Genomic DNA, 19,965 nt, shown 5'->3' with positions numbered 1-19,965 from the left:
ATAAACATTGATTTAATCTCTAACAGATATTATTACAAGGCTTTCAGTTTGGGGGAGGTAATTGTGAAAAGGCTGCAGGCAGGACATATTACTTATGTCAGTCTGCTCTGATAGTTCCTGTACTTTCTTTTGTCCCTGTCAGAGAGGGGAGACAGAACTGGAAATACCGCAAGTGTAACAAGGCATTGGAAATCCTACAGTTCCTACACTCTGGTATTTCATTAGCATTTGGGATGAATCCACCTTAAATCTCTTCCTAGGCAGCCTGAAGATGAAGAGCATGAGGCCTGACTCCTTATGAATCATTGCCCTTAATTTTCAGCTATTTATATGAGTGGCTGTTTGGTTTTATAAAAAATTGATAAAATTTATGAAGTAGTCTTGCCTTTCACACTAACAGACTTCACATCTAAAAATCCTTAGGTAACTAGAATGATACTTTTACATACTAGAGGACTTTATTCAAGTACTTTTTAAAGGTGATGGAGAAAACAATGTAATAGGAAAACAAAAATATGAATAAACATAGCAGGTTTTGCCTCCGAGATCATCCGTTTCTTCATAGAAGCACAGATGCTGTTTGCTCTGCCATAAATTCTTTTAATCAGTTGTGTCTATGAGTGCTCTTTTAACTCTGATTTCTAAAGGAATGAGAAATTATGTACAGTATTGGGGGGGGGAAGGGGAAGGAAAGAAAAAACTCTTTCACCAAACTTTGTTTCTACTTTCTACTATTGGTAAGAGCAAAGCATATTAACTTAAGGTTACTTTAAAAAAAGAAATCAGATGGATTCTTAAAAAATATTTGGCATGCAATCAATCTCCAATTAACACATCTCCTCCATTTGGAGGTATAATAATCCCTTTCACCTTCTGCAAAAAGAAAATGATCCAATCTTTATTGTCATGTTTGGCTGATCACGTCCATGAAGTACTTCACTGATTATTGCAATGTTGGAAGAGACATATATGTTGAATACCATACTTGGGACATGCAGAACAGCAGCCTATAAATATGGTTCCTACTCCAATAACCTTTTAACTCACTAAGACGGATTTTCATAAATTGGTTGTCTGCAGCTTAAAAAGGTCAAAATTGTGCATGTTCAAATTTCATGCCAGGAAAACTCTTATTATATTTTTAAAACTCTATACACTCTAAAATTATTAAAATTGTTAAATGTTAATCATATGCATTTAATAATTAGGAAATTAACATGCCACACTGCAATTCTCATGCCAAACAGTTTCAGATTTTTACTTGCTGAATTTTGCCATAGGTGAGAATTTGTTTCAATTACTTGATTTGCATCTCTCTTCTTAAAACACGTAATGTTTAAATTTGCCATACAGATAGAATTTGGATAGAATGACTTCAAAACCAATTTTTTCATAGATAAAGTTTTCTCCATGACATAAAAAAAAGAAAAACTAAGGGCATATTCTGTCTGGGGTATATACACCTTGTTTATTGCTACATATGTCAAATCCTCAAATGCAGGTGGTGTGAGCCCAGGCACGCTGGAAATGGAAACCCAACCTATGAATGATCACGTAATACCAGAGAAGTAATATGAGATACATTACTGCATTAGTACAACCGACCAGAGTAGATTTTTCCATCCGCTCTCTGCATGAACTTTTTGTCTGCCAGTTGTGCCCTACTTTTCTGCAGTTTTACTTATGCTGTTTTGGCACGGGGCTCCTTGCAGAAGACTTCCTGTTTTCCTGTGTACTCCTTTTAGTATCTCGCAAAGAGGTCATCTTGCCTGAGAGCACCCTCCTCCAGCAGAATCTTTTGCTATGGAGGATGGTGCCTTTGTAATGTGGTATTTCTCTTTTCCGACAGGTGGTACTGGGCCATCATAGCCAACCAGGCTGGCCTCAAGCTCTCCAATTTACTTATCTCACCAAAGGACCCGAGTTCATGTCTTATTTCTGCAGAATATCATGTCCTTTCATCCCTGTTCTCTAACAGCAACGCTCTCATTCTTTTCTCTTTGTTTTTTAAGCTCCACTTTCAGCTATTCCATGATTCAGTCTCTTTTTCCATGGGGGACTTGTAAGTCCCTTTCTAGTTTACTACATTTCAGCTTGTGTAACAGACTCAACATCATGGCATGCATCTGATCTCAAAAAGAGAGTAGATAATTTATTAATTTATTTTCTTATATAAATATAAATACTTTCTCACATGCATAATGAATTGCAGGCTGCAATCCTACATGGAAATGCATCTGTATTACTGAAAATATTATTAACTGAAAGTAACTATACTTTCCTCTTCTCCTGTAAGAGAAAAAAACCCACTGTCCAGTCCAGAATTCAGTGATTCAAGAGATGTGAAGGTATAATGAAGATTTGGAGGGGTGAATTTTACTTGTATTTACCCACTTCTTTGTTAAATATGACCATTTCCAAACACAGCACTGTTTTAAGATTTTTCAACAACAAATCCTCTCTCACTTCAGGGGAAGTGAAAACCGGTGGTACTATTTTCAGCAGGGCTGCCTCTGTAAACTCACCAGTCCAACATGCAGGACTACATACAGCAGAGCCAGTCCCACCAGTGCTGTAGTAGTCCTAACCATGAAGCCCAAACTGAGATTTGATACTGTGTTCAGTTTTGGTCCCTGCTATCCAAAGAAAATGGGGACAAGCCGGAGAGAGTCCATAGAAGGGCCACCAAGATGATCAAAGGACTGGGAAGTCTGCCGTATGAGAAAAGGCAGAGGGAATTGGATTTGTTCAGCCTTGAGAAAAGAAGGCTTAGGGGAGACCTTATCACCACGTTTCAGTATTTCAAGCATGGCTACAAAGAAGATGAAGACTCCCTTTTTACAAGGAGTCACATAGGGAAGACCAGGGTTAATGGGTACAAGTTATTCCAGGGAAGATTCTGATTAGACACAAGAGGAAAATTTTTCGCGTTGAGAACAGCCAGCCATTGGAATAATCTCCCCAGGGAGTGGTGGATTCCCCAACTTTGCACTGTTTTAAGGTTCAGCTGGACAGGGTGCTGGGCCATCTTGTCTAGACTGTGCTTTTGCCAAGAAAGGTTGGATCAGATGATCCCTGAGGTCCCTTCCAACCTGGCATTCTATGATTCTATGATTCAAAATATCCCAAACTCAGAGATCATTTAGATCCAAGAATGTGATTTATCATATTTTTAGAGAGTGAGTTCTTGGAACTTTAATGAGCTTCAAATATAGGACAGGACTATGAATCCAACCTCATCATAGATTTCAAGAAACAAAGTTCAGAGGCAGCTCTCCTGTTTGAGTTCATTGCTCTTCCTAAGTGGATAAAATGTTTGGTCTTTACAGCTCACCATTGATACTCTTCTCTAAAATGGGAACAGAAAACTGATACCTTCTTCCAGACCTGACTACTATGAATACAGCTCATGCTGCTTATAAGCAGCAGCTTCCAGAAGCTGTTTAGCCAGTCTTTAAAAGAGATGTCATATTCCCCTCTCAGCTTCCCCAACAGACATATATGGTGATCTACACGTGTGCAATAGGTCGGCATATGTACAGCAGATACGTCTGGGGTTATTCTTCCTCCTGTCCCTGCTTTCTGACTGGTTGAAATGAAAAAGTAGAATAACGAGCATCTAATGGCAAATTCCTACACCTGCTCTTTGATGGATCCACTGCTGACCCTGTAGCCAACTTAGAAACTTTCAGGAGAGAATGAGCAGCTGCTCTGGGACTAGTTTGGAAATGGATTGGGACTGGAGAGACTCTTGGCCTCATCTCTCAGTACCAGCCCTGATATACAAGCAGGTGGAACAAACCCAAACCAGAAAGGGAAGCAAGCCAGGCCAGGAAAAGGACAGGAGAAGCTTATCCAGCCCTGGCAAGGATTCATAGCAGTGGTGGCAAAGTCTCAGTTTAATCCTAACGATTAAATCCTGAAGTCATTCCTTACTTCTTGTTCATGGAAAACATTTTCTAGCAGCAAAAATGCCCAAACAACTCTATTTTTTGGATGCATTTCTGTGCCACTTTACACATCCAGGATCCAACTAAGTCTTTTTTAGATGCTCTGAGCAGTTTGGTAACAGCTTATTTTTCATCCCATTGATGTGTACCTATGAGCTTTTACTGGCATCAGAAACTAAATTGCTGCTGCAGAAGCTTTTTCTCCTGCTATTTCCAGCTGCAGTGGTAATAGAGAAAAATCTCCTCAGCATGATTTTCAGCCAGTTCTGCGGGCTGCAGGGGTTAGGGGAATTCAGGGAAGTCTATGAACTTGTATGCAGTTATCTGACTCTTACTTGCAAAGTTTTCAAAGTTCATCCATCATCATAATGCATCCTGTGGGATGTTAGCGGACTCTCGGGAACATTAGCCACTTTCCCAATTTCGTAACACTAGGACTGGTGAATATTGTTAGATATTCTAAGACACCATTTGCCAGCCTGAAATGCGATGTTTACATAAATATGTCTGGAACACACAATATGTCCGAGGCACTAAACCAGAAATAACCAAGGGTTTTCAAAGAGCAGCTTAAATACAGGTGTGAGGCAAGCAGTGAATTTTGGCATGCTTTCTTAAATCTGTGTTTGTCTAAGTATATTTATGGTGACGAAGAAGAAGCTGGGACATTTCTGTGAAAAGATGACCATATCTTAACATTCTTCCCAGAAGAATAAATAGTAAAACTTCTGTGTCTCCTGACAGGGACCTGGTATAAGAGCATTCGTAAAATTAACTTTGAAATGCTGGGCGTTGTTTTTCTTTTGCAATTTTTCAGTAGTATGTGCTCCCATCTAGGAAGGTTAATACAGGCATCTGTTTGCTCTTTTTAGATGTACTGATCTATGAAAAGACTTTGTGTGGGAGATGGGCTTTTGTTTGTTTGTTTGTTTGCATTTATTTCAGTGTAAGGGAGGTGAAGGGTATTTTAAAAATAGTGAGTTCCAAATGTGTTGTTCATTTATAAAACTGTTGCTGTGTTTCTTCTTCTTTGAAGCTCTGGGATTTTTCACTTCCCTGATTCTTTGTAGGTTTCCTATTTGCTGCAAATGTCACTTCTATTAACAAAAAAAAAAAAAAAAGACAGTAAAGACAGTACAAACCACTTTGTCTCACGTGAGACAGAAAGCCAGAGGTGCTGAAAACAGGAAACTGCATAAGAGAGAGAAAGGAAGAGGAAGGGAAATGGATAGCGCTCTGTTTTTTCTAAACTTGAACGACTGTGCTTTTATTCCCCTTTTATTCCCAGTTGGTCATAGATACCAAAGTCATAAATATGCAGATAAGGAAGTACAGACCACTTTTACCTATAAAATATGAGGCTGTCCCTGAGCCCCTGTCATGAGCTTTAAGTGTAGTGTTACAAAATTGAATCTTTTTTGTAGCACCTGAAGCAACCATTACTGAAGTGAGTGGGATCTGTACACTCACTGACTTTAATTGGAGCTGGATCAGACCCATAAGCCACACCAATTATGTTTCTCCTGGCAGCTAACCTGACATGCTTGTCTGAAAAATGATGTTTTCTCTTTGAAAACAACGCCAACACTTCTGCATTTTGATCCTAACTATAATTATATTCCTTCCCTGGGTTTGTACAGGGCCATCAGCCCTCATAATATATCTGTATATGGGAATATTATTTTTCATTAACAAAACACCATAGACATGTAAATTATCTGCACTTTACAAAAAACAATTTTACTCACAGGTGTTACGGAGAGTGCAAATTTTGTGAAGTGACAGTTTTCCTTAATAAATATCTTGAGTTGTGCTTTTTTTCAAATAAATTTGTTTTACAGAAATACAAATTATTGAATCAGCAGTGCTGTTTGTTTTGTTTTCAGTTGAATCATTTTGCAGATCCTGTTTAGGGTGCAGCCATCTGACAACTAAATCGGTATACTGGAGAGGGCTGCAATGTCTACCAGCGGTTAATGAGGCCTCCTGTAGAATTGGGTCCAACAAACAATAACATGAATCAAGCAGTTTCTTGAGCCAGAGCTACAAAGGTAATAGGTGTCCATTCTTCCTCACACTTTGGCTACTTGAAAATCTTCTGATTTTGGCATTTTTAATAACATGTCTCTGAACATCTCTAGTGACAAACATAAACAGAGGTAACAGAGGAGAAGGTCATGGATAATACCACAGAGTCTTGAAATAAATATATCCTTTTTTTTTTTCCAGAGGTGCGGAGAAATCTCATTTGATAGTCCTGACCAGAATGCCAAATGTGTTCGCATGCTAGGTAAGGGTAAGAATCTTTTCCTCTTTTGATACAAATATGTGGAAGCAAGTTTAATTGGGGATTTCTTTTCAAAAGTACATGACAATGGCCGTGGTGATTCACAACGGCATTTAGATAGCTCATCCACCGGTAGTCGTCATTAATTTATTCTTTATGGTGAATTTTCATTTACTTAAACAAAGTATTTTTTTTCCAGTAGTGCCCATCCACATAGATGAAAATATAGCTGTACCAACACTATATTTGTAATCTCGGAGGTACTCAATTCCAGAACTTCTATTCAAAAGCTTAAAATCTCTGTAATCAAGCTAGATGTTTAAAATCAGCCTGGGGAAAATGTGAACTTCTGTAGACTGCACAGCTTTAATGTAAAGGAGCATTTATTTTCTTTGAAAGAAATTATTAATTTCACGAATATATATCAAATCAGCTGCATCAATCGGCAAAATTTCAATCATTGTGATTTTACAGATTTGTGCCAGAGCAGCACTTTGCCCGTCATTTGTAAAAATTTATATTAACCAGAAGTGTCTATTCTTTGGAAACAATACAGGAATGTTCTGCTGTGTTTCATTAATTTCTGTGACCAATTTTATTGTATTTGCTTGTTTCATCTTCAATGACAGTACTGAAACAGTAACAGCAGGATTAGTGTCACAGTGGAAGACAGGGAATAAGTGTCTAAAAACCTAAAAAATAATGTTTACTCAGAAAAAAATAAATCACAGAACATGAGGATTAGGCTTTAAATGCTGAAGACCTTTCACCTGCCAGGGTTGAGATAAATGTATGCCATAAGTCAGAGCATTGCATCTAATAACACAAAGACTGAAATAGTCACAATTTTAAAAAATGCAACTGGCAATGTCTAGGAACTTAATTCCCATCTGGGTGCATAGCTGTGTTCTGTAATAACAGATTATGTGGTTTGTTGTTTATATTCATTAAATCCTATTGTCACAATAGACTATAATTGCTGCAGAGGAAATCTGTCATGCTTATAATGCACAGATCCCAACAGATGAACTGACACAATGGGCTGTAATGATCTGTTACATCAATGATCCATGGTTAGAGGTTCTTAATGGAACAAGCTGACAGAAAAGATACACTTGTGATCCTTTATCATGACAATTATAATCTACAGCTTAAATAGCATTGAGTTCATAATACTGAAGTTCTAAGGAAATTATATCCATGCAAATGTTATTATCCATTAGGCAAAAAAAAAAAAAAAGCAGGGGGTGAAGGGGTAGTTGAGAACAAAAAAATGACCTGAAGATGAAAGTCTTCTGCACAGGTTGTCCGTTTTTATAACAAGTCAGTCCAAAGTCGGGAGTTTGGCATCATCCTTAATGCAAATGATTCTTTAGGAGCAGTGAGCAGAACAAGAACTCGTTTCCATTACATGTACTATTATCTATGTCTTGTAGTAGATGCATGTGCAAGAATGAGAACATATGCTGTGCTCTGTAAAGAAACTGCTAGGAATGTAAAAATGACTCCAAGGGGTCATGCCAAAGGTGAGACTGGCTTTCAGAGGTTACATCTCTTGTATTTAAAAATATTTCGCCTGCTATTATTATTCTTCAGCGTCTCTAACAAATTAAGCACCGTGGTGTCATATATAATATAGGATATTACATTTCACCCCAAGGTATCCCAAATAATGTGCAGAGCTGAGGTTATTCTAAGTGCAAATGGATATCCCACAACTGGCTCTGTAAGAGGTATGGGAAGTAGAAACTAGCATTACATGGTTGCTCTGAGGGCAGCTACTGGAGAAAATGTTCACTGTCTTGATTTATCACAGACATGTGTGTGGTTCTGGTAGCGCTATAAAGCCAGAGGGTGTCCATTCTGGTGCCTCTCCTTTCATACTGAACTCTGTACGGAAGAGCAGGAGCCAGAAATCGTGCAACCTAAAAGGTCTAAGACTTTGTGCTGAATGCGTCATGTAGTGTCCAATTTCAGATTTCACAAGAGAATTGAATTTCCAAGAGAACAAAAGACAAAGCTTGTCACTGATCAATGCAAAGCTGGCATTATAAGATCTGTGGGTGTAACTAGTGAACAAAGCACAACGTGCCTTCAGAGAGGGACATCTTTCTTGACTGCACGGTCTTTGAAATGTGCTGAAACAGTCATGCTGTCATTTACTGTAACAGTGACACAGTGCTGACAGAAATCTAGAGGGCAAGTCCCAGAAACTGCAAGAGGATAATTACTTAGTAAGGAAAGAAACATGGGAGTCTGGAGTACTGACTCTTTCTTCAGGGATCTTTGACGCAAGACTAGTCCATACATGGAACTGTACATTATTGAGCAGTACTCTAAAATGGTAACAGCTGGTTTTGTCAGAAAAGGTCTGTATCTGGTTATACTACTGATTCTGGGTTAGCTTCAAATATAAAGTTTTTTTATGAGTAACCCTAGGCTTGCTACTGTGAGTCCACATTCCTTGAGGTAACATGGCTTATGTGGATGAGGTTCTTTTTTATAAAGGTTGAAGAAGAGGGGTTATTCTATTCCTATCTTCCTGCTGGAAAGCAAGAAACAAAGAAATGCCTAAATGTTTCCAATGGCTATAGTGAAAGTAGGTAACTTTTCAATGGACTGACTGGATATCGCTCAGCCTGAGGTTAAGAGTAAAAGAACCAGTTTAATGCCTCATCTTTCAGCATTGAAGTGGTGGATGTTTATAATCCAAGTGTGAAAATTAACTTGAACAACTAAATTAAATGGTAACAGAGCAATGCTTCCTGAGGACATAATAGATAATGACTATGTGCTCTGCCCAGGATATGTTTATTATCAGTGTAATGATGTATAATAAAATACTTAACAGAAAATTATGTTCTCCCTCTTATGCTTTACATTGAGCTTATTTCTCTACATTTCTATATGCTATGCTAGTTAAAGCAACACAACTTTTGTAACTGTCACAGAAGAAAGTCAGTCAGTGGCCCACCTTAGCTTTTTGAGGGAGGAACAGTGTTGAGTTCCTAAATCTATCACAGATTTCTTGAGCCTGGCATTGACTAAGGCTTTAAACCTCCCTGCTTGTGTGTTGTCCTTTGAAAAATGGGACGAGAAGTGCTTCCTCAAGTCTTAGGAACAACAAGAATAAATTTGTAAGTACAATGAGAAGCTGAGTTACTATTGTAAAGCAGGTCATAAATATACCACACTGTCAATAAAAGTGTGTTGTCACAGGTTTCTCTTGAATCTCCAAGTCTCTTCAGAGCCACCAGTAGCTCATCAGCACTTCCAGTGCAAGGTAGAACATCTGCACTGTTCTGCTTAAATTGGAGCTGTTATCCAGTTAGTGAGGGCACTTAACCGAGATAAAATTGCTAGATAATGCTGAACTGGATGTCAAAAAGCTTTTGCTTTATGCTACATTCTTGAAGTTAGAACCCTGAGCTCCTCATGCCCTTTATTTATAATGATTTGGACTTGCAAAAACTATAGTTGGCACAAACATTGGGCATATAGCGGGGTACTCACTATGTGTTTTTTAGTCCAGATATTTATATCATGAAGGGCAGAAGGGAACTACCCCTCTCCCTAGAGCACCCGCTGTTGTTTTCAATGGCACAACCTGTGGTTAATTTTTCCCATATGTAGACAGGCAAATTCTGGGCTCAGACATGACACAATGTCATATCATGCAGAGATAATTGGGTTAGTTTGCTGTGAAAATTGCTGGTTGGATGCCTGAGCTAATTAACTCTGCTGGGAAGAATTGCATACTAGCTTGGAAGAGTCCAAAGTTAAGGCAACTTACCTGGTTCTCACATCTTAACTAACTCATCCAAAGCTAACTCTGTAACCTCTACATGGCAGAGCACTGAGTTTTATGAATTTATCCCAGAAAGAATAACGTTCACGTACCAGGCTCTAGGATTAGTAGAGAAGGGAGAAGTTCTGCCAACTAGAAGAGAAACTTGAGTGTGTAAATAAATACCAGTTTATACAGAACAGATACAGTTATCCTTATATTTGCTGTATAGAAACTAGGCAGCTGCACTCATCATAACACATACAAAATGAAATCATCTCATCAGTTTTAATCTGTTCAACCTTACTGATGACAGTAGAGTAAGGGGGATGGACGATAAAAGCAAATTATCTAGTTTGTTGCTGTAGTAACCAGTCTTCCACTGGCGGATTTGGTCTTTACTCCTTACTGAAATGCTGGGTAGATTTTGAAGAGGTCACGTCTCTTGCTGGACAACTATGCTGACTGCAGAGATTTTTCCAGGGGAAATGTGAATTGTACTCCTTAAGGTGCTAGCTAGTAAGATGAAAACAGAAGCCTTCCAGCCGCCTCATAGCAAACAGCTGAGGTGCTTTCATTTCATTATGGTAAATTCCGCACAGACAGGAATAATGTGGGTGAGTTTTGTTTCCCTTTTGGTGTAGACTTAATCTTTGCAGAAGCAGACAGATGAATCCTTGTTTGGAATAAAAGTAGTTTCCTCACAAATAGCCATTTAAATTCATCCAAGAAAAAAGCAATCCAAAATAAAAAAGGGGGGGGGTGGCACTTTTTTTTTTTTCCTTCCCCAGACTACTAGAACATAACTCTGTTGCTTTGGGGCAACAGACTTTTCCATATTTCAGCACAGAGAGGTGCCTACCTCCCTTCCCCCCTAAAAAAGTGGCTTTGTGGCATACTTCTACCCCTTATTACCTATGGAGAGTTATGGTTAAAGGATTCGGCTTTTGGCCATGAAATGAGTTTCGTGGATCCAACTTCGGTCTTGGTGGCTCTTTGCCCACAGCAGAAAACCACCACACATTTGAACAGAGTTGGCAGCCCCAGCTTAAGAGAGAGAGACATTACTGGAATAACAACTGTGTTGAAAGCCAGGACTGAGGGGCACTGGCAAGGCCCGGCCTGGCTGGCCTCCGCCTTGTGTAACCGCTGAACTCACCTTCACTGGGGGGGAGAAAAAAAGAAATCTATTAAAATCTGCTTTGAGAAACCTAGTCAGGTAAATAACCGTGTAACATAGTGGGGAAAAGGAATATTGAAGAATAGTTAAATGTGTGAATTCGCCCTGAGGCGGGGGGAAAAAAGAAACGAGGCGGCTAGGCAAATGTGTCTGCCCTGGTCAAGCTTTGCGGCTTTGCAAAGCTTTCTGGAGCCCTCACTGACATCATGTGAAATGTGACCCTTTATCTCTTGCACAGGCAAAACTTCTGCTGAAACTGATAGGCATGCCTGAGCAATGTCGTTCTGAATAGCCAAATATACGGACTATTTATATCCCAGTCATTAGAAGACTTACACGTGCACTTGACCTTAAGCAGACTGGGCGTTCTATCTGCGCAAATAACATGACAATAAACACATGAATTAATCTTTGTAAAATGAAGCAATATGCTTGTGGGAAAAAGGCCTAAAACCTACAGTGACTGGCGAGAAATCTACGCTCATTGCTATGCTGCCCATCAGGATTGCTCAGAACTTTATAGCAGTGGGAGGGGGAAGGCTTAGGATGTCTGCTACAAAAAGATAGGTTTCTATTCCATGAGCAGCTTGCAACACAGGATGAAAGGAAGCAGGTTTTTTCCACTATAAAGCAATGGTGTGAATGCTTACAGAAAGATAAACGCTGTGTCTCTTTTTGATATCTTGTTAACATAGATAAATTCAAGTCTAAACATATAAGCCCACACTATAAGTTTTTCACTTGCATTTTATACGGTAACTGCCAATGAAAGTCTCTCTACAAACAATTTATTCTGTTGAGAACAGTATGATGTAGATAAGAACTCCAGAACTGTAGTTCTTCCCCAGTTGAGCAGACAAAAAGAAGAGATTTTAAGTAACTTCTAATATTTTTTTTTCTAAAATATCATTCCCGTATATTAACACACTTTAAAAATAAGACTCAACTCCAGATCTAACCATTATGCTTGTGAACACATTTAAAAATTGGTACCTCTGAGACTTTGCCATCATCAAAACAGAGGCTTATTGCTCCTTCATGTCACTTAAGACCTCCTCCCCAAGTCGACTGTCTCGTCCTGAAACACAATATTTTCTAAATCTCACACTTTCTCCAAGAATGCTGTTGATTTGTTTGCCATAGTGGTAGAGAGGAGGCTAACGACTGGGTGCATCACGCCATGGAAGGCCCCAGTCAAGATGCCAGGCTGCCTACATTTGACTGTAGTTTGGAGACAGAAAGTGGCAAACCAGCGGGCACAAGGGCACAACAGAAACTTCTTTCTCAAGGAATTTACAGTGTACACACACCGTCGTTGTTCCACTTCATCACTGTGTTATGGTTTCATGCTAAACAAGTAGGGACTCTTTGTCTTTACTATCGCGACGTTTGTGTCCAAAACCACCAAGAACATAAATATCAAAACCATCTTCTACTTTCATGACTATTTGATTAATCTGGTTAACAAACCATAAAAAGATAAAATAAATTTAAAAACCTGACGCCCTTAGTGTATTTTAAGGAGCCGTTTTCTAATACCATCTTATTATTGCAGTAATTTTGATTTAATTACTATTTTAGGTAATTATATAGCCTGGTAGCTGAGTGACAGTGACCACCTGTTTATCCTGTTCTGTCCTGTAAATCAGGTCAGACTGAAACCACTTGTCTTGAAGTATTCTGACTCTCAGAAGGGTGCTCAAGGAGAAGAAAACTGGCAGTGGCATTTTGAGCAGGCATGTAAAACACTTTTCTAAGTGTAATTTCTGGTTGTTGTTTTTCCTATCACTTAAACATTAACTTGAACCACATATAGTTTCATCCTATGTCTGAGCTTGGTGCAGGAAAGAAATGGGAGTGTCAGTGGGACTTAGAGGGAACACAATAATGAGGATTTGACACCACCTATATGATGTAAACACACCATGATGGTTTTGTCTAGAAGAAATAGTTACTGTGTTGCCCACGTCTACAAAAGCCATTCATTGGGACCACGGGATCCAGCTGAGATACCAAAACTCAAGAGATTATTAAAAAGTCCCCTCTCCCCCGACTAAAAATACCCCAAACCCGTGACTCTTCAGCTTCTCTTTCTATCAAAAAGACTTTTTGCCTTGTCTGAGAATCTCACCACATGTTCTAGAAAAAACAGAGGTTTGTAAGTTCTATCCAGCAGGTGCACTCAACACATGGCTACAAATACTAGCAAATTTAGTGCAGTGTGATGCCAAGAAGTACCAAACTTTTTGTACAAAGCATGCTGCAGACAGGAGGGTGGCATTCTGCTACCCATTTCTATAAAAATCTAGTGAAATTTTAAACTTTGAATTCTGGGCTTTCAGCACCCTTAAGTAGTTAAAACCCGCAGCACCCACTTTTTTCTCACCCACCAAACTAAAGGCAACACTTGTTGGGGTTAGGTTCTCACTGTTCCACCTATTGACCCTGCACAAGGAGAAATGCTGGGTATGGCTCCGGAAAGATAACAAATAGGCCTTGAACCCCATCCGGGGGAGCACACACATGTAAGACAAGGACAATTCTGAGTTTTATTTCCCAGACCTTTCCTTTTATATTCTTTTTTTTAATTTTTTTAACTAGTCACTTCTAAGATAAAGCAGAGAAACAGTTGCTTGATTGATTTACTGAGATGATCTCATATCTTATTACATGGTATTTGTCACATGAGTTATTGCTGACCCCCTGTTGGAAAAAAGATTTCAAGTGCCTATTCAGTCTGCTGCCTCACAGTTTGATTTTTCCTCGTGCCTAACCTCGTGCCTAAACATGGACTGCATTCACGTAATTTCCCGTCTTTTTTGTCCAAACTGGTGTGAGTGGGATGTGTTCACCCAAAGTACTTGCTGTACAGAAAATTGCTGTGACTACCCATACTGTTGTAATAATGCTCTCTCAAAAAACGGGGGGGAAGAGCAATTATTAGATCTATTAATGGGACCAAATTGGAGAAGAAAACACTTATCCACAGTTTTACAGCCATCCAGCCCTTAATGATAGCATAAGTATAATAAAATCTCCAGATGTAAAATCTCCAAACTTAGTTTGAAATAGTTCAAATTTATATTTTGTGGTTTGAGCTCATCTCTAGCACTTAACATTTGTTTCTTTAATTATTACTTGGTGATACCTTGCAATTTCACAATCTCTGCAATTTCCTATAGATTACCGTGTAGCTACCCTCAGTAAGAGTGATTTATGTCTGAGAAAGCTTTCAAACACTCAGCTCCTCGTTGTAAATGTTCATAAAATTCTCAGGTTAAGAATGCATTTTCCTACATTCTTCTCTGCTCTGTGTTGTAAAGGATGTCTCATTGTATTCTGGAGCTAAATGTTTTTGCTGTTCTGAAATGTTGTTAATAATTTTACCATTCTTACTGAGAAATGGGAATATATTATTTGTAGGATTACAAACGTAGGTATACTTTTAGTATAAAAAAGAAAAACCCTCAAAATCAAAATCAAACCCCTGCTGTTCTTTGGCCTTGCTAGCTGGGTAACTAGCTTTCCTTCATGGCTTTAGCTTCCTTTTTCTTTTTTTTATATATTACAATTTCTAATGATAACCTGTTGTTTTCTTGTATGTCTCATACTTCTTTAAAGCATCCAGTTTGATCTCTTAGGTCATCCCTTGATCATCAAACTACTTAAGCATGTATTTACATATTTTTACTGAAGCCAAAAAATGCGTAGGCTGAAATATGTTCCCGTGCCAGGGTCAGTCACGGTGTCTAGCACTGTGCATGTTCAAGCCCTCATCTGATCCAAATACTTGAGGCTCTGTGCTTATGAAATCGTGGAGTGTGACTATGAATATTGGTAGTAAATGACGGGAACTCGATTTAGCAACAAGAAACGGAATTTCTGAATCTCAAATAGCCATGTCAAGAGATACTGTATTTCTTACAGAAAAGTTCTGAGTGCTCCTACTGGATTTCCCTTACAGGGCATTCCTCTCACTCTGCAGATGAAATATTGCTGAAGATGGGATGCTATTCATCTCACAGAATGTCTGTAGATGCATGTACAGAAAAAAAAATTTTTAAAGTTTAGAGCCGTCATCTAATCTTCCCTTTCATAGTTGAAAAGAATGAGAAACAGGTATTTTCTTAAGACTCAGCTCATTGCAAAACAGACATCTAAAACTGGTCTGAGGAACCCTACTCAGAAAGTGCCTTTTTCTCCCTGTTGATTGCTAAGGAAGCTGAAGTGTGGATGCGAGCAGTTGGAGCAGATTAATCTTACTCCTGGAGTACAGACTTTGCTTTTCATGGTGTTCAAAGCTCTCAACTTTAAAGTATGGAGGATAATAGAAAATCAGGCTAATCAACCTCATCTGTAAGATAACTTATTGGTTTTTAATATAAGAGCAATTTCTAAGTTTTCAGCATATTTGTAGTAATGTAGATAGCAAATTATTTTTATTAATTGAATTCTTTCCCTCATTCCCTTTGTGAAGTCTTAATTTCTCTCTCTCGCCTTGTGACATAGCTGCAGGAGCCTTTCTGACATCTGAATAGCTCCTAATTTTAGTTGGATAAAGTAAATTGATAGCATGATAAAAGGTTTTTCAGATACTTTAGGGGTCCATATTGGCCTGATGATCACAATGTCCTGTGGGTAGAAAATTTGACTGTATCATTAAATGTTTGTATACGAAGACTAAATTCAGCCATTAATATGTAAAATATGGTTTTGGTTTTCATAACATTTTAAATACACATTTCATCCCATGGTAAAATATTTAAGGTGGATACTCTATAGCCTCTCCTTGTAAAGAGTATGCCTACGTTAGTATTTTAGGTCAGATCAGGAGCATGTTTTTGAGATACTATCCCAAGTTACTGCAAACTTTGATTTGCATTGTGGAGCAGTCTCAGAATAGACAAACTGGATTACTTTCACATGAAACAGAGCAAGCCATGTGCTCTGGGAGCACCTCTAACGCATTCTAGCTGCTACTAGATATTTAGCACAGAGGGTGCAAATGACAGAAACTCAGAAATACTGGCATCATATACTTTATTAGTATATATTTCTTAGAAGAAAGCACGGACTAATGGCCTAGAACTGACTTCTCCACCTGAAAATAGTGTAATAAACCAACATCAGAATTGTATAATATTATCTTAACAAAAAGCATATTACCATGCTGACAGAAGTTATAGTTATTTACAGTGTCTTTCGGCCAGTTAGATAACAGATATGTTATGGTAGCCCATAAATGTAAAAATAGCCCATACAGATATAAGTACTTTCTTCTTATTGTTAGTTTCACTACCAAATACTGTATGAAATCTTGAACATCATCTTAAAAAGAAGCTTGTGCGTTTTCAGTCCATGAGCTGTATTTCAGGTTTACACAAAAGTAGTAAGACAAATTTATAGTTAAGGTACCTGACTGGGCACTTCATCAAGTCCCAGAATGTGCTCTGGCACTTTGATCATTGAGACAGGAGTTTGTCAAGAGACAGGCCAATGCTTGTCGAAGAAAAAGATGGAAATTTTACATCCCTCAGCTCTAACTGCCCTGCAAAGATTTTCTAATGGAACTTAATTTCTTTACCTATTGGTTTCCAGCGTTTTATATTTACAGACTGACATCGGTATCCGCCATACAGCAAAACCATTATTTTAAACTGGTATTATTTTGCTTTGCTTTGGAAGCTTCAAGTAGAGTTGCCAATGCACCCAGCCAGTCTGTGAATATTAACTAAAATCGCCACAAGATTGCTCCTGTGGAAGGAGTTGTAAGAACGTGAAAGTAAGCTAAGGGGTAGCATAAATGATTCGAGTCCCCGGTTAGATGTAGCAACAGCAGCAGTCACTGACAGAGCTCTGTTGGAAAGGGAAGATGAATGGCAGATGCTCCATTGTAATTTCTTGCTATCAGCAGAGCGCGTAATAACAGGCATTAATCCACTGGTTTAATCAGAGGTAATAATGTGTCCAGGGAGCTACCACTTCTAAGGCGCAAGTGCAATTGCTGTCATTGTACATTTGTCCTAGAGGGCTCTTTAGGCAAGTGCATGTCATAATATTTTAGGAGCCAAAAGAATCCGAGTTCATGTGACTTCAATTATCAACATATTTCCCTTTTCTTAAAAAGAAGGAATGAAGCGTCATAAATCATGATGTCTAATCTCATTTACTTTCTGTTGTTTGAGAACAACACTCAGGGCTTTTGAAGTCTGTGTATTATTTGTTTCATGGGGAAAAATGACATTATAATAACCCTCAGAACAGCTTAGAGAGAAAATTCTGTTGGTTTTGGATATTTTAATTTTAATCCAATCCAGTTTCTCTGTGCCATGAAGGAATCTGTGTTTGGTTTAGGCAGAACCATCTTAGATACCACAGTTGCTTCAAATTGTGCAGCTCATTGAGACAAAACAAAAAGTCTCTTGATAACTGATGACTGAATAAACAAAGAGGAAACTGGAGGCAGATGTGTGCTGGAAAGCTTTCTGAAATCCTAGGATGGGATGGGGGAGAGTTTGATTTTGATTTTAATCAGAAGCACCACAATTCTCTCTTCACCCTGATCATTTCCTACTTGACATTTTTTGTTCCTAATCTTTGTTGGGGGAGGGCGTCGCTGATGTTTAATTTTAAGTGAATTTCCAGTAGTAAATCTAGAAAGGTTTTAGGCTGGCAGCTGTGCAGCCTCAAGCCCTCCCTCTGCAAAACAGGCTCTGAAGAGGGAACAGCATAAATCCCTCCAACACTGTCCTGCCAGAAAGCTTCTTCCTCGACATGGAAAGATCATCTGCAGGAATTACTGAGCTACTAGCACCTTTGCCCATCTGTTTTTTATATTCTTGCAGAAGCTACCTCAAGAGTAACAAGATGTGCTGCAGGATCCCTTATTATGGGCACATTTAACTCCCTCGGTAGGAGCTACACCAGAAGTACAGGTTCACGTAGGCAGAGCCCATCATTCAGCTCCTGTCTTTATTTCTTCTGCTGCTACGCCTGCTTCTCTTTTATGCAAAAACTTGCCTGCCTTTGATAACAAGTGTGCATCTAAGCTGGCTGGAAAAATAGCTTCCTTAGAAATGTGTGACAAAAATTGTCTTCCTGAAATTAGATCCTGTAATTACATTTCAGTAAAAGATGAAAACTTGAGACCCAAATCCAATAATTTTTAGTGGAAATCCTTTGGCTGCTAACAAGCTTTAGATTCAGAAAAGCTGCTGCAGCATTTTACAGGCACAGTCGTTGAAGGTCTGTACACTTCAGTCTTTTACACAGGGTGTGCATCACTGTGTCTCTCACTGAGTTACTCCAGCATATGACAGGAGTCCCTGGTGACACCTCACAGCCGGTTCAGTTTGCCTGAGTAACCCCAGTCACAGAGGAGAATGGGATAATGAGACAGACAGACTGAGTCTCACCTGAGGAATTCCTATATCATCTTTGCATCAAATATTTCCAGATGGAAACTGAAATTTTGTTTGTGGGAGAAAATGAGCACTAAATTGCTCTAACAAATAGAAACAATCTCTGTGGAATTCACAAACTTTTTGATAAAAGTATTTCATAGCCAAAAGTCCAGTTTTCTACCATGTTTCTCAATCCAGCTTATTCACTTAGAGCTAATAACTAACATCTCTACCCATTTGCAGTGACCCTGTTTTGTGGTGACAACTTTCCTGACATAAAGTAAGATGGAGCTGGGTTAGCACATGGACTTGGATGACATAATGGGAGCGATGGAACTGATGTAGAAAGTGCCTATGCCAACTGTAGATCAGTGCTTGTGTGTAGCTTGTGAGAGTGTCCTGCTGCTGGAGGAGCCATCTGCTTGACAAGATATAAAACTCTGCTCTTAACTAACACCCTCTGCTCACTGATGATCCTGTGCCATCTCTTTCATAAGAGCAGTTATTATGGTACTCTAAAAAAGGACTTCTTCAGTTGTAAAATAAGTAAGTCAGTCTTTTATTCCCTTTAATTGTTGGTGCAATGTGTAGCAACACATTGCTCTAAATTGGATTTAATTGTGCAAGGGACAGGAATGAAGGAGGGGTTTAGTCATCCTCCTCCGTCTCAGGTTGGCCGATGCAACACCTGCTCCCACGTTCCAGGCTGCTTTCTCCCATGAGTGCTGGTGTACAAACTTGCCAGTTACCCTTTGACTATAACAAAAAAAAAAAAACCAAAACAAAACAAAACACCAAACAAACCAAACCCACCTGGTTTTAATCAAGTTTGCCAAAGCCAGGTCATCAAAACGAGTGCGTCTCTCTTTCTGTCTACATCTGTAGTTTTCTGTCTACATTCTCCCTGTCTTCATAAAGCTACCCTAACACGTTGGTTGGTGTGTAATATAAGGCAAGTTATTTGTAATTTCTTCTAGGCAAAATATCACAGCAATTTGTATCTGAGTCTCAGAGTGCCTGAGAAGTGCAAATGTCAATTCAAAGAGGGAACTCAAATATGTATCCGCTAAATAAAGTAGCAACACTGGAACAGGGAATTGGCAGGTTTTGTCTTCTACAGTTATGAAGTATTCAAACAGTCACTCCAGTCCCAGTGGGGCTTCGAAAGCATCTGGATGTAGCTTATCAGCCAATTAGAAAAAGAACATGAACAAACTAATGACAAACAGTCCCTGTTCACTTGAGGACTCTCATTCTTGCATTTGATTTGCCTCACAAGCACCTGACCAACTGTTAAACCACAGAGAGCTACTGTAAACCTAGTTTAAATTTTAAAAAAAAAATCTTAAATTAAAAAA

The 19,965-nt window shown here is 38.8% G+C and overlaps 1 protein-coding gene across 1 annotated transcript in view; it reads left to right on the top strand.

Moving 5' to 3' along the window:
• PDE7B (phosphodiesterase 7B) overlaps positions 1-19,965 on the top strand; it is a 177,296-nt gene that overhangs the window by 53,652 nt on the left and 103,679 nt on the right. The window contains exon 3 of the mRNA XM_074580653.1: positions 6,180-6,240. Coding sequence (XP_074436754.1) covers positions 6,180-6,240 — 61 coding nt within the window. The remainder of the gene's footprint in view (positions 1-6,179; positions 6,241-19,965) is intronic.

Source organism: Larus michahellis, chromosome 3 (assembly GCF_964199755.1).
Source record: "Larus michahellis chromosome 3, bLarMic1.1, whole genome shotgun sequence".
Taxonomy (NCBI): Eukaryota; Metazoa; Chordata; class Aves; order Charadriiformes; family Laridae; genus Larus; species Larus michahellis.
This window is presented reverse-complemented; position numbering and strand designations above follow the sequence as displayed.